This window comes from Chrysochloris asiatica, unplaced genomic scaffold (assembly GCF_000296735.1).
Source record: "Chrysochloris asiatica unplaced genomic scaffold, ChrAsi1.0 scaffold00096, whole genome shotgun sequence".
Classification (NCBI taxonomy): domain Eukaryota; kingdom Metazoa; phylum Chordata; class Mammalia; order Afrosoricida; family Chrysochloridae; genus Chrysochloris; species Chrysochloris asiatica.
Window position 1 is genome coordinate 7,000,323 of NW_006408614.1, and position 12,029 is coordinate 7,012,351.

Consider the following 12,029-nt stretch of genomic DNA (forward strand, 5'->3'; position numbering starts at 1 on the left):
CCAATACCAGTCCATTTCAGCTCACTAATATCTAAGATATCAATGTTTATGTGTTTTATTTCATTTTTGACAGCTTCCAATTTTCCTAGATTCACACTTCATACATTCCATGCTTTGATTATTAATGGATGTTTGCAGCTGTTTGTACTCATTTTGAGTTTTGCCCCATCAGCAAGTAAAGGCCCCAAATGCTTACTCCTTTCACGTTATCATCGTCAACTCTACTTTGAAGGAGAAAGTCCATCCACAGTCGTATTTTGAGTCTCTTCCAACCTGAGTTGCTCATCGTCCAGCAATGTACCTACTGCTAGTCATAAGGTTTTCAGTGGTTAAACTTTCAAAGTCATCTGCATTTCCTTCTTCCTGGAAGCTCATGTGAAACCTGCCCACCATAGGTGACTCTGCCGGTATTTAAAAATACTGGTGGTATAGCTTCCAGCAACACAGCATGACAAACTGACAGATAGGTGTTGGTTTTATTTGATAGGTACCCCAATTTTTTCTATTGACGTATGTATAAACCGCAGTATGATAATTTCGGCAGTTTTGTAGGAAATTGAAACCAGTTCTGAGCTCAACAATAGAGGCCTCAGTGGAGCTGAGGTTTGTAAGTGAAACAGGCCTTTGTTCCTGGTGTCAGGGGCGCATGCCTCTTCACTCATCCACATGCTGTGGAAGGCGATGTGCCCTGCTCTTGGGGTGGGCCCTGGGTGGTCTCCCCTCCAGGGAAGGCCAATGGGGCAAGAGAGTGGTTTGCCTTTTGGTGACCTTTGTGTCTTTTCTGCGGTCAGCACCCCTCAGAGGGAGCAGATTCAATCACACTGCCACTGTGGTGCCCTATTCTGTTACCGAGGCACCTGAGCCACCTGCAGCTGGGCCACTCGACATAGCGGCATGCGTATTTATTTTCCTTGCAGTGCTGGATGCCGTCCCTTCCCAGTACAGCAGTTCAAACCCACCAACCGCTCCTGCCCAGCATAGCAGGCTAGCTGGACAAGACCTTTCAACACAGTCCCCACCCTTCACACCCCCCACAGGCACATAAGCACATGCACATGCTCTCTTTATCCCTCGGAAGCCCACCTCTCCAGCCACAGCCATCGAGGGCAATCTGACCCCTAGTCGCCCTGTATAGGGTGTGGGAGACTAGCAGTCTTTCCCAGCTTCTCTCTGATACAGACCTGCCACCCTGTATAGGGTTTCCTAGGAGCAGCGGCTGGATTTGAAACACCAACCTTGTGTTTAGCAACCCAGTGCCTATACACCAGTGCCACCAGGGTTCCACCTCTGTTGTCGTTGTCTGGTGCCATCGAGTCGGTACTGATTCATAGTGACCCTTATGCACCACTGCCCAGTCCTGGGCCAACCTCACAATTGTTGCCACGCTTGAGCCCATTTCTGTATATGTGTTATAACATATATTAATGATATGTTATATATTATATATGTTGAGTACATATATTGATGAGTTTTATATATATAATCACAACATATATACACACACATATATCATATAGGATACATACACATTGGACTGCTGACTGCAAGGTCTGTGGTTCAAATCCAGCATCCACTCCTCAGAAACCCTATGCAAGGTATCTGTGAATTAGAATCAGTTTGATGGCAAGGGGTACCTTGTTGTTTGTTATTAAGTGCCATTGAGTCGGTTCTGACCCATTGCAATCTTTATAGGGTTTCCAAGGAGTGGCTGGTGAGTTTGAACTCCTGATTTATTTGTTTAAACCGATCTTGAGGTTGAGTGCTTATCCTATAGCGCTGAACCAGGACTATATTTTGTTAGGTTTTTGATTAAAGTTTGCACAGTTAATTAGGTTCCCATTTCACAATTTCTATACAACTTGTTAAGGAGCCCAGGTGGCACTGTGGGATAAGCATTGGACTGATAATCAAAAGGCCGATGGTTCAAACCCACCACCGCTCTTGAGGAAGAGAGATGAGGCTCTCTGCTCCTGTGAAGATTTACAGCCTCTGAAACCCTAGGAAGCAGTTCGCTCTTACAGAGTCACCACAGACGGAGTCCTGGGGTGGCACTGTAGTGTAAACACTGGGCTGCAAAGTCAGCAGTTCAAACTCATCAGCTGCTCCTTGAAAACCTTGCACATTGGGTCACTATGAGCGGGGATAGGAACCTGATACAGGGTCTCCCTTAGTCAGAATTGACTCAGTGGCAGTGGGTGTACTTGTGATTTTGGTTGGCATGCAATTAGGAGCCGTGGTGGCACAGTGGGTTAAGTGTTGCCCTGCTAATTCAAAGGTCAGTGGTTCAAACCTACCAGCTGCTCCGCATTAGACACATGAGACCATCTCCTTCTGTAAAGCTTTACAGTCTTGGAAACCTTAGAGGGAGCAGTTTACTGTGTCCTGGTGTGGCTCTGTAGGATAAAACACTGGACCTAAAGTCAGCTTGAACTGCAGAGTCAGCGGTTCAAACCCATAAGCCACTACTTGGAATCCGTATACAGAGTCATTGTGAGTCAGAACCGACTCGGTGGCATTTTCAGTTTGCTCAGTGACATTGGTGACATTTTCACAATGCCTTCTCATTTGTTCTTTATCCCTGACCCTCTGCCTATCCTCTCATCTTTGCTTTCCAGTCGGTGTTGATAGTCTGGTCTCACAAGGGCGGTTTCTTTAAGAACCATGGTTTTACAGTACTCACAGATGATGTTTATATTCTCAGACAGTCTGTTGTTTAGCTGAAAGGTGGCCGGCTTTCAGGGGGAGTTTCAGTTCAGAGTGTAAAGAATATTTCAGAACAATCATCTCAGGGAGTCCTCAGTCTTGACCCACCCAGTAAGTCTGGGCAGTGTAAGAATTTGAGTATTGTTTGGCGTTTAGATGTTTAATTTTCCCCTTCCTTCTTCTTTTTCTCTTCCCTTTCTTCCCAACTGTCTTCCCTGTCAGCCAAGTTAGCATGTATCCACATTCTACCCAGTGAACAATTTTCCTTTCCCTCCCACCCCACCCCCTGTAACCATCATGTTGTTGTTGTTGTTGAGTGCCGTCAAGTCAGTTCCGACCCATAGCGACCCTGTATAGGGTTTCCGAGGAGCAGCTCGTGAGCTTGAATCACCGACCTTGCAGTTCAAATGGCTTTGCAGTCTGACGCATTAACCCACAGCGCCCCACCAGGACTCCTTTTACAATAGTGGTCTACTGTAAAATATAGTCGATACAGGAGGTAATATCTGTATCTTTGGGATCGGCTAATTTCACTCAGCATCCTCCAGGTTCATCTACGTCATGAGATTGGTATTCTTCAGGGTTGCATAGTATTCCACTGTGTGTAATACTATGCAAAAGATCCAGGCCCTCGCCGTCTTTTTGCTCTTGTGAATAAAGCTGCAGTGAACATGGGTATGCATGTATCTATTCATATCACAGCTCTTGTTTCTTGAGGATCTATACCAAGTAGACAGATTGCTGGATCTTACGACATTTCTAGTTCCAACCCTCTGAGAAAGCACCAGACCGTTTTCCACAGTGGTTGTACCATTTTCCAGTCGCACCAACAGTGTAGGAGGGTCCCAGTCTCTCCACACCCTCTCCAGCATTTGTTATTTTCTGGGTTTCTGACCTTTGCTGTTAATTGTGGGGTAGATGATATCTCGTTGTCTTGAATTGCATCCCTCTAATGGCTAGTGATTGTGAACATCTCTTCCTCTGTTTGCTAGCTACCCGAATGCCTTCTTTAATGAGGTGTCTGTTCCTGTTCTCTGCCCGTTTTTAATTGGATTATTTATCTTCTTTTTGAGTGTTAAAGCACACTATAAATTTTAAACAGTAGTCCCTTTTCTGATATGTCATTGTGTTTTTGTTCCCTCCCCACCCCACCAGTCTGAGAGTTCTCTTTTTACTCTTCTGGTAAAATCTTTTGATGCAAGACATTTAATTTTCAAAAACTATTTCATCTGTGTACAGGCAGACCTGATTTCATTGTCCCTACTTTATTGTGCATCGTTTATAGACTGGAAGTTTGTGGTCATCCATCATCGAGTACGTCTGTCTGTCGATGACATTTTTCCAGCAGCCTATGCTTATCTTCGGAGTCCTGGTGTGGCTCTCTGTGAGTTAATGCACCAGACTGCAAAGCCGTTTGAACTGCAAGGTCGGCGGTTCAAGTTCACCAGCTGCTCCTCAGAAACCCTATACAGGGTCACTATGGGTCAGAACTGACTCGATGGCACTTAACAACAACAGTGCTTACTTTGTGTCTCTGTGCCCATCTGTGATCATTCTCACAATATTTCAGACTTTTTCCATCTTGCTGGTTCACACTAAGAGACTACTGTGAAAATAATTTTTGTGTATATGTTTGGAAATGAAACCGATTCTAGTGCTCTGTGCTTTCCTGTGGTAATCTGGAACCAAACCTGTGGTAGAAATTCAGATGGAGACACGCCAATTTCTGGGATGAAAACAGGAGATATGAAACACAGGCCAGATCTGTGGTGTGTTTGATCAATTCTTGAGTCCTGATGTGCTCACAGGGTGGGAGGCCATGTGTAAGGAGACCCTCATCTTGAGCTGGGGGCCCCCACAAGCTACCTGGCATCTGTGGGCATCTTCTGTTCCTCCTCTGTGAAACAGACCAGGCTACCTGCAGGCCAACCATGACTCTGATGCTCATCAGGTTGGGACCCCTCACTTACCTGTGTTCCCCCTCACCTGAAAATTGGGATGAGCCCAGAAGCAACCTTGTAGGGGCTTGAGCAAAAGTGACCCCCTGTACCTGTCCAGTGTATGGTTTGGTGGTGGCTACATCCACTTGTGTTCTGGTCCTCAGCCACCCTCACATCCATTCAGTGAGAGGCATGAGTCCATTACTACAACCACTCTGTATCTTGAGGGCTGTCCCATCTATGGAGAGTGGCTTCCAGCACCATGTCGCACAGTATTCTGTTGTGATTGACAGGGTTTTCATCAGAGTACATCAATCACCAGGACTTTCTTCCTCATCTCTCTGGAAGTTCTGCTGAAATCAGTGCACCATGAGCGACTCTGCGGGCATTTGAAGTGCCGCTGGCATAGCTTCCAGCATCACAGCAGCCATGACAGCACAACGCACTGACAGGCAGGGTGGCATGTTCATTAACAGTTTATAAAACTCGAAAAAGGACCTCAAACTCCTTCTGGCTAACTACATTGGTAGCCACACGCCACCCTCTGGAACCCGGGACTCATCCCGATATCAGTCCATGATGCGTGTCTTCGATTGCAGAACTCTGAGATGCTAAGGTGTGCGGCTAGAGGTTTGGGAGCCACCACCCAGTCTAACGCCTTTGTTGTCATTAAGTGCTACTGAGGTGGTTCCCTATGTAGGGTTTCTAAAGCTGTAAATCTTTGCAGAAACAGTATACGATATCATTCTCTTATGGAGTGGCTGGTGGGCAGGAACCACCGACCTGGTGGTTCACAGTCCAGTGTTTCTCCTACTGTGAGCAGGTCACAAAAACAATTCTTTTATATTGCTCACCCCAGCCCACCTTCCAATAACACGGGTGTGTGCATTAAGATGCTCGGTCCTGAGTAAATGTGCTGGTCTTAAAGCTCTCCTGCCTCATAATCTGCTTCTCCCACTGCAGGCCTTACTGAAGATGGACTGCCAGGGGCTGGTGGTCACTCTCATCCAGGACTTTGTGCTCCTGACCACAGCCGTGGAGGTGGCACAGCGCTGGCGGGAGCTGGCGGAGAAGCTCGCCAAGGTCTCTAAGCAACAGATGGATGCGTATGAGTCCCCACATCGTGACAGGAACGGGCTGGTGGACAGCGAGGTGAGCAGCGAGGAGACAGCCCTGTGCCCCAGTGTGGTGGGGGCTGAGCTCCTGTGTTAGCTAACTCCCCGTTCCTCTGTGCTCCCGGATAGCCTACAACCCCAACCCACAACCGATCCAGAACGACCCTGCACAACAGAGTGGAGCCACCTATAGGGTTTCCGAGGCTTCTCTATGGGAGCAGGGAGGGCAGCTGGTGGGTTCCACTTAGCCACTGCACCACCAGGGCCCCCAAATGGTGCACCACAATAATAAAAACACCTTCTGAGGGTGGCATGAGTGGAAGCTTGGCAGCTGGTGCCTGGCACATGGGGCTCACTGTGAGCAGTGTCTTCATTCTGGGCACTGGCTTTGAAGACGGCAGGTCTGTCAGCCATGACAGGGGAAGATATACAAAGAGCCACCTACCCCTCTGATCTTAAATCACCTCCAGTCACCTTGGTAAGCACATAAATAGAGCCCATTGTCATCCTTCCTCTGGGCCTCTGCCCAGGAACTTTGTTGGGCAAATCCTCGGGATGTTATATCTTGTTTGCAGAAGCTGCTACGGTTAGGGTTTTGCTGAGAGATTCTTTGTATTTGGATGTGTGGACATGACTTCATTAGCTTCCTGAAAGACACTCGTGTTCCTAAGAACTCGAAAAGCAAAAGTCCCACAAGTATATGAAAGGATGCCCCCTTTTTATTTAAAATTTGTTGTTGTTGTTGTTGTTGTTGTTGTTGGCTGTGGTTTCAGTGAAATTTTAAACAGAAAATTAAGTTCCTGTTTAACAAGTACCACACGCATTGGTCAGTAACATTGGTTACATTTTTGACCATGTATCAATATTTTCTTCTTTTCTTATCTGGTTGTTCCATTTCCATTCATCTAGTCTCCTTCCCCCACCTTCACCCTTACCGTCTCATTTTTGCTTTAGGATAAATGTGGACCATTAGGTCTCATGTGGGTTTTGAAAGACCACAGTACTCACGGGTGATATTTTTCATTTTATGTGCCAATCTGTTATTTAGCTGGAAAGTGACGTCTGCGAGTCGTTTTGTTTTTAAATCTAAGGAATATCTTAAGGGAGAGCCCTCTAGTCTTAACTGATGCAGTAAGTCTGGACTTGTGGAAAATGCTGAGTTCCGTTGTATGTTTTCCTCTCATCCTACAGGCTCCATCTGATTAGAAATGTTCTAGTGAGAGCCAAGCACCATCTAGTCCTTCTGGTCTCACAAGAGATGAGGCTGTGGCTTGTGTGGACTTCAGACTCATTTCTATCTGAGTCTTTGGTTTATTTCTTTCTTTCTCTTTCTCTCTGAACAAGATGAGCTAGATCAATCATTGCATCTTACCTGGCTGTACACACGCTTTTTATATTGCAGACATTCCTCACCAATATCCCACTCCTTCAAACCCAAGAAGCCAATCTACCAGGTGTTGGGATATCTAAGAAGTACCTATAATTCTGTCCCATGTGGTTTATCATGTATATATGTGAATATACATGGTTACACACATACATGTATAGATACATCCACATAGCTGCATCTATATGTACATACATATGTATACACACACATGATGGGAGACTTCAAAAAATTTGTGGGCAATGCAATTAAAACTTAATGGAGTTTTTCATGAGCTTTGTGAAGCCCCCCCCCCATATATACCCATACTCATATCAGAAATATACATACCTACGTAACCACACACCTATTTTTGGTTGTTGGAGAGAATACATTATTGCCTCATAGAATTGCTTACCTAATTGGCCAGATAGAAAATGCTACAGGGATTGTAAGGAAAGATTTCTCCTCATTCAGGCAGCATTTGATAAATACGCATCCTCACACCAAACCCCTTCCTTCTCTCTGAATCGGTTCTCTCCCTTTAGAAAGAGAGTCCGTCCCCCCCCCCCATTTCATCTGCATCTATTTCAAACTTAAAAGAGTGCACGTGTAGCAGGTGCAAGGACCAACTTCTCACTGCCCCCTGATGCCTCCTCTCCCTCCTTGTGTTTTGCGTGATGTCTAGGCCATGTGGAAGCCAGCGTACGACTTCTTGTTGACCTGGAGCCAGCAGATCGGGGACAGCTACCGTGATGTCATCCAGGAGCTGCACACTGGCCTGGACAAGATGAAAAACCCCATCACCAAGCGCTGGAAACACCTCACAGGAACGCTGATCCTGGTCAACTCTCTGGACATCCTACGAGCCGCCGCCTTCAGTCCCATGGACTTCGATGACTTTGTGATTTGAGTGGGTCGCCTCCCACACCTGAGCTGGCCATCCACGTGGTCACCATGGAGCTGGGTGGGGGAGGCAGAGCCATCCTCGCAGACAGACAGACAGACATGAGGGTCCCTGCAGGCTGGACCCACACCCAGGACCAAGCACACACCATCTCCACCCTTTTCCTCCATCCGGGAAGGATGAGGGGATTTTCTACTGCAGGTTGTTGCCAATCAAACAGCTTTGTATTTGTTAAGTATAAATTTAAATTTAAAATCACTTTTTTAAGGTATGGGAGGGACACATGAGAAAGGTTGTATAATTTTTTTAATGGATCATAAAAGTTTAAAACAAACAAACAAACAGTGGGGGCAGATGCTGTTGAGGTTTTTATGTTGTATAAAGACCTTTTTAAATTATATTACAGATGTATATATGTATTTAAGATCATCGGGGCATTTCTGATTTCTGACCACACTTTGCATTTCCGCATGGGAGGGCCATTATCCATGTGTTGGACCTTCTCCGGTTTGTACTTGTAAAATGGGTTCATCAGCTAGGACAAGCAGTCAGTAAATGAGCTTTGCTCTTGACTTCCTGAGAATGCCCAAGGCCCTGCTTCCCGTTTATGTTAATTCTCCCCCATACCTGTTTCTCACGTGGTAGTAAATGATGATCCACCGCACGAATGAATCCTTTGTGACCTGTCTGGGCAAAGTTAGATCTAACTGTAGAGATTAGGTGTCTTTGAAATGTCCCTGCCAGTAGGTTAGAAAGCAGGTGAGAGCTGACGTTTTCTTTAAAGGGGCAGTGTTCTCATTCATAACAGTGGGCCTTGCCTGGGTGTGATTCATCATTCAAAGAACAATGCCATTCGGGAGCAAGGTGGACACGCCCAAGTCAGAGACCTTTCTAACGCTCATTCTAGACACTGGATGGTCTCAGAAGCGATGCCGCCGTATGCTGGTGGTGGGGTGCTTGCTACCATTTGCCGAATTCTCCTCTTGTTTCATCAGAAAACTAGCCCCTCTCCTTTCCTGGTGCACCCACGTCTCTTTGGAAATAAATAGTAAAGGGAAGCCTAAGTATTGCTTTCTTAGCTGTCATCTCTAGGGTTGTAGGTCAGCTTGAATGTGTGGGGCAAGCTCACCCTTACCGCCTTGCATCGTAGTTGGGATCAGCAGGCTGGATAGGCGAACTATTTGCCAAATCTATAGAGGTGGCCCAGGGGCATTCGAGAACTCAGTTGGTTTGTCTGCAGCTCTTGGACCGCTGCTGGGGATCCCGGAATCTCATTCTCCAAATCTGCTTTTTGGCATCCAATGTGATTCACTTGGTTTATAATGATTTAGCACCATCCGTACATAATCCCTGATAAGACTGAGATATTGTTTCACATCTACTGATTCAGGAACCGAAGACCAACAAGCTGACCCCTCAGAAGAAAACAATTAGATATTTTATGCCCAATTGTCCCACGAAGCCATTTTAAAGTCTGCTTCCCCACCATCATTCTCACCTGAGACCACTCTCACTTTCTCCCCAAAGAAGAAACAAAACCAGTTGCACCTTAAACCATGACTATTTCTCCTCAGGGGCTTAAATAGTTTCCTATGCAACATGTCTTGTAGCACAAATTCTAACAAAAGTTGCAGTAAATTCTATTTGGATATTTTAACCATTAAGTGTGTGTGTTTTTCTCTGCCCAGTGAGGTTTTCAATAAAGCCCAGTGGAAGTATTTGTACATACAGCAGCCCCACCTCTGGGTGGCATTGTGGCAATCCATGTCACCCCAACACGTGTGTCAGGGTAGAACTGGAGCTTCCAATGACTGGTTTTTGGTGTGGTTTTTTTTTTTTTTTTTACCTCCAGGCCTTTCTCTCGCAGCATCTTTGGGTGGACTCCCAACCTCCAGCCTTTTGGCTGACAGCCAAGTGCCTGAGCCGTGTGAACTTCCCAGGGGTCCAACAATTCATGTAGTCTGTATCTTGTCTTCCTGTTTATAAGGGCATCTGCTAGCATGATCACTGGGATGCATGCTGCCCATGTCATTGGAAGGGAGGCAAGTTGATGCTTGGTGTGTTCCTGGAATTGGCCATCCCAGTTCTGGAACACGACGTTTAGTGGATGGTTGCTGCTCAGTGGGACCAGCCCACCTGGAGGTTAGGGAAGGATGGAGGTGCAGGGGGAGAGGCTCCTTGAGGCAGGGACTTTTTTTTTTAAGTTTTTATTGTGAACTGAGTGATAGTTTACATGGGAGAACAACGGTTTTACACTCATCGTTTCATTGCAGTGATTAGGATCTCCTCTGTGTATCACCATTCAACAGTATTTGCTTCTATTGCTTCTGGGTTTTAGGGGTTTTTTTGTTTTGTTTTGTTTTATTTTTTGCTTTTTTGTGGGGGAAGGTATGTACACAAAAACACTCAGGAATATATAATAACTTAAACAACCAAAGGGCACATTCTGCAAGCCTGCCTCCTGGCCACCAGCACCTGGCCACCAGCACACAGCCTTTCTCTGTCCATGAATCTAGAGTCCGCAGCTGCTCTAGTTCTCCATGTCCTCATCTTTGAGGCAGGGACTTTAATCCAAAGTCCCGAGGCTGAGTAGGAACCAGCTGGACCCAAGACCTATCAGACTAGAACAGTGTGTTCACAGCATTGATGCAGTGCAAAGGAGGTGAGTCTGAGTCCTGCCACGTGGCTGGACTTTACCTTGTGAATGTGGCTCTCTCTGTTATCCGCAGCGCTGTCCACTCAGTGGTAGGCCTCTCACTGCCTATGCACAGCCAATGTACCTCTTCACAGCCACCAGCTGCCAGACTAGGATGAAAGACGTGGTGATGACTTCCGAAAGTCAGTCAATGAATCACAAACTGTGTGGACCGCATCGGTCTGATGGGGGTGGGGTAACACTGGCCAGCTGAGAGAGGGTCTTTTGATTTGGGAATAAGATTTTCTTAGTCATGGTTTCAGATGCTATGCAGTTCAATTTCAACTTAAAGCCTCCAGTGTGATGGATTTGAGTTGTTTAGTAGCGTATTCTTGGCTGCAGTCTCTATGGAAGATCTTCAGATCTTTTCTCCCATGAAGCCACAGAGTGGGTGCACATCACCAACCACGTGCCACCCAGCCATGTCAGTGTGCTGTTGGACAGAACAAGAGTAGTTTCCACAGAGGTGAGCACAAAGGGAAAAGACAGATGCCACGTGCAGATCTCCAAGGAACGGTGAGAATGCTAAAGAAGCCGAGACAAGAATCTCCTTTGGGAGCTGACAGAGAAAAGCTTCCCCGAGACCTGGTTCCCTGAATCTGGACTTCTGATTTCCTAAACTGTGAGAAAGGAGCTCTGCTGACACACACAGTTATGTGCTTGACTGAAAACCAAAGGTTAGCTGTTCAAACCCACCTGGGACTCAGAGAAAAAGACTTGGTGATCCGCTTCTGTAGTTGTTGTTGTTGTTGTTAGGTGCCGTCGAGTGGGTACCGACCCATAGTGACCTTACGCACAGCACAACGAAACACTGCCCGATCCTGGGCCAATCTCACTACTGTTGCCACGCTTGAATCCATTGATGCTTCCACTTTGCCAATCCATCTCGTTGGGGATCTTCCTCTTTTTCTCTGACCCTCCACCTTACCAAACATGATATCCTTCTCCAGCTACTGGTCCCTCCTGACAATATGTTCAAAGTTTGGCCATGTTGGCCTCTAAGGAGCACTCTGGCTGCACTTCTTCCAAAACAGATCTATTGGTTCTCTTGGCAGCCCATGGCACTTTCAATATTCTCCTCCAATACCATAATTCAAAAGCATCAATTCTATGGTCTTCTTTATTCACTGTCCAGCTTTCACATGCATATGAGGTTATTGAAAATACCGTGGCTTGGGTCAGGCGCATCTTAGTCCTCAAGCTGACGTCTTTGCTCTTCAACACTTTAAAAAGTTCCTGTGCAGCAGATTTGCCTAATGCAATACATCATTTGATTCCTTGACTGCTGCTTCCGTGAGTGTTG

The 12,029-nt window shown here is 46.3% G+C and overlaps 1 protein-coding gene across 1 annotated transcript in view; it reads left to right on the top strand.

Annotated features, from left to right (window-relative positions):
• The window catches only part of SH3BP4 (SH3-domain binding protein 4), a 32,254-nt gene extending 24,217 nt beyond the window's left edge, over nt 1–8,037 (top strand). The window contains exons 3-4 of the mRNA XM_006866770.1: nt 5,607–5,795; nt 7,813–8,037. Coding sequence (XP_006866832.1) covers nt 5,607–5,795; nt 7,813–8,037 — 414 coding nt within the window. The remainder of the gene's footprint in view (nt 1–5,606; nt 5,796–7,812) is intronic.
• The last annotated feature ends 3,992 nt before the right edge of the window (nt 8,038–12,029 follow it).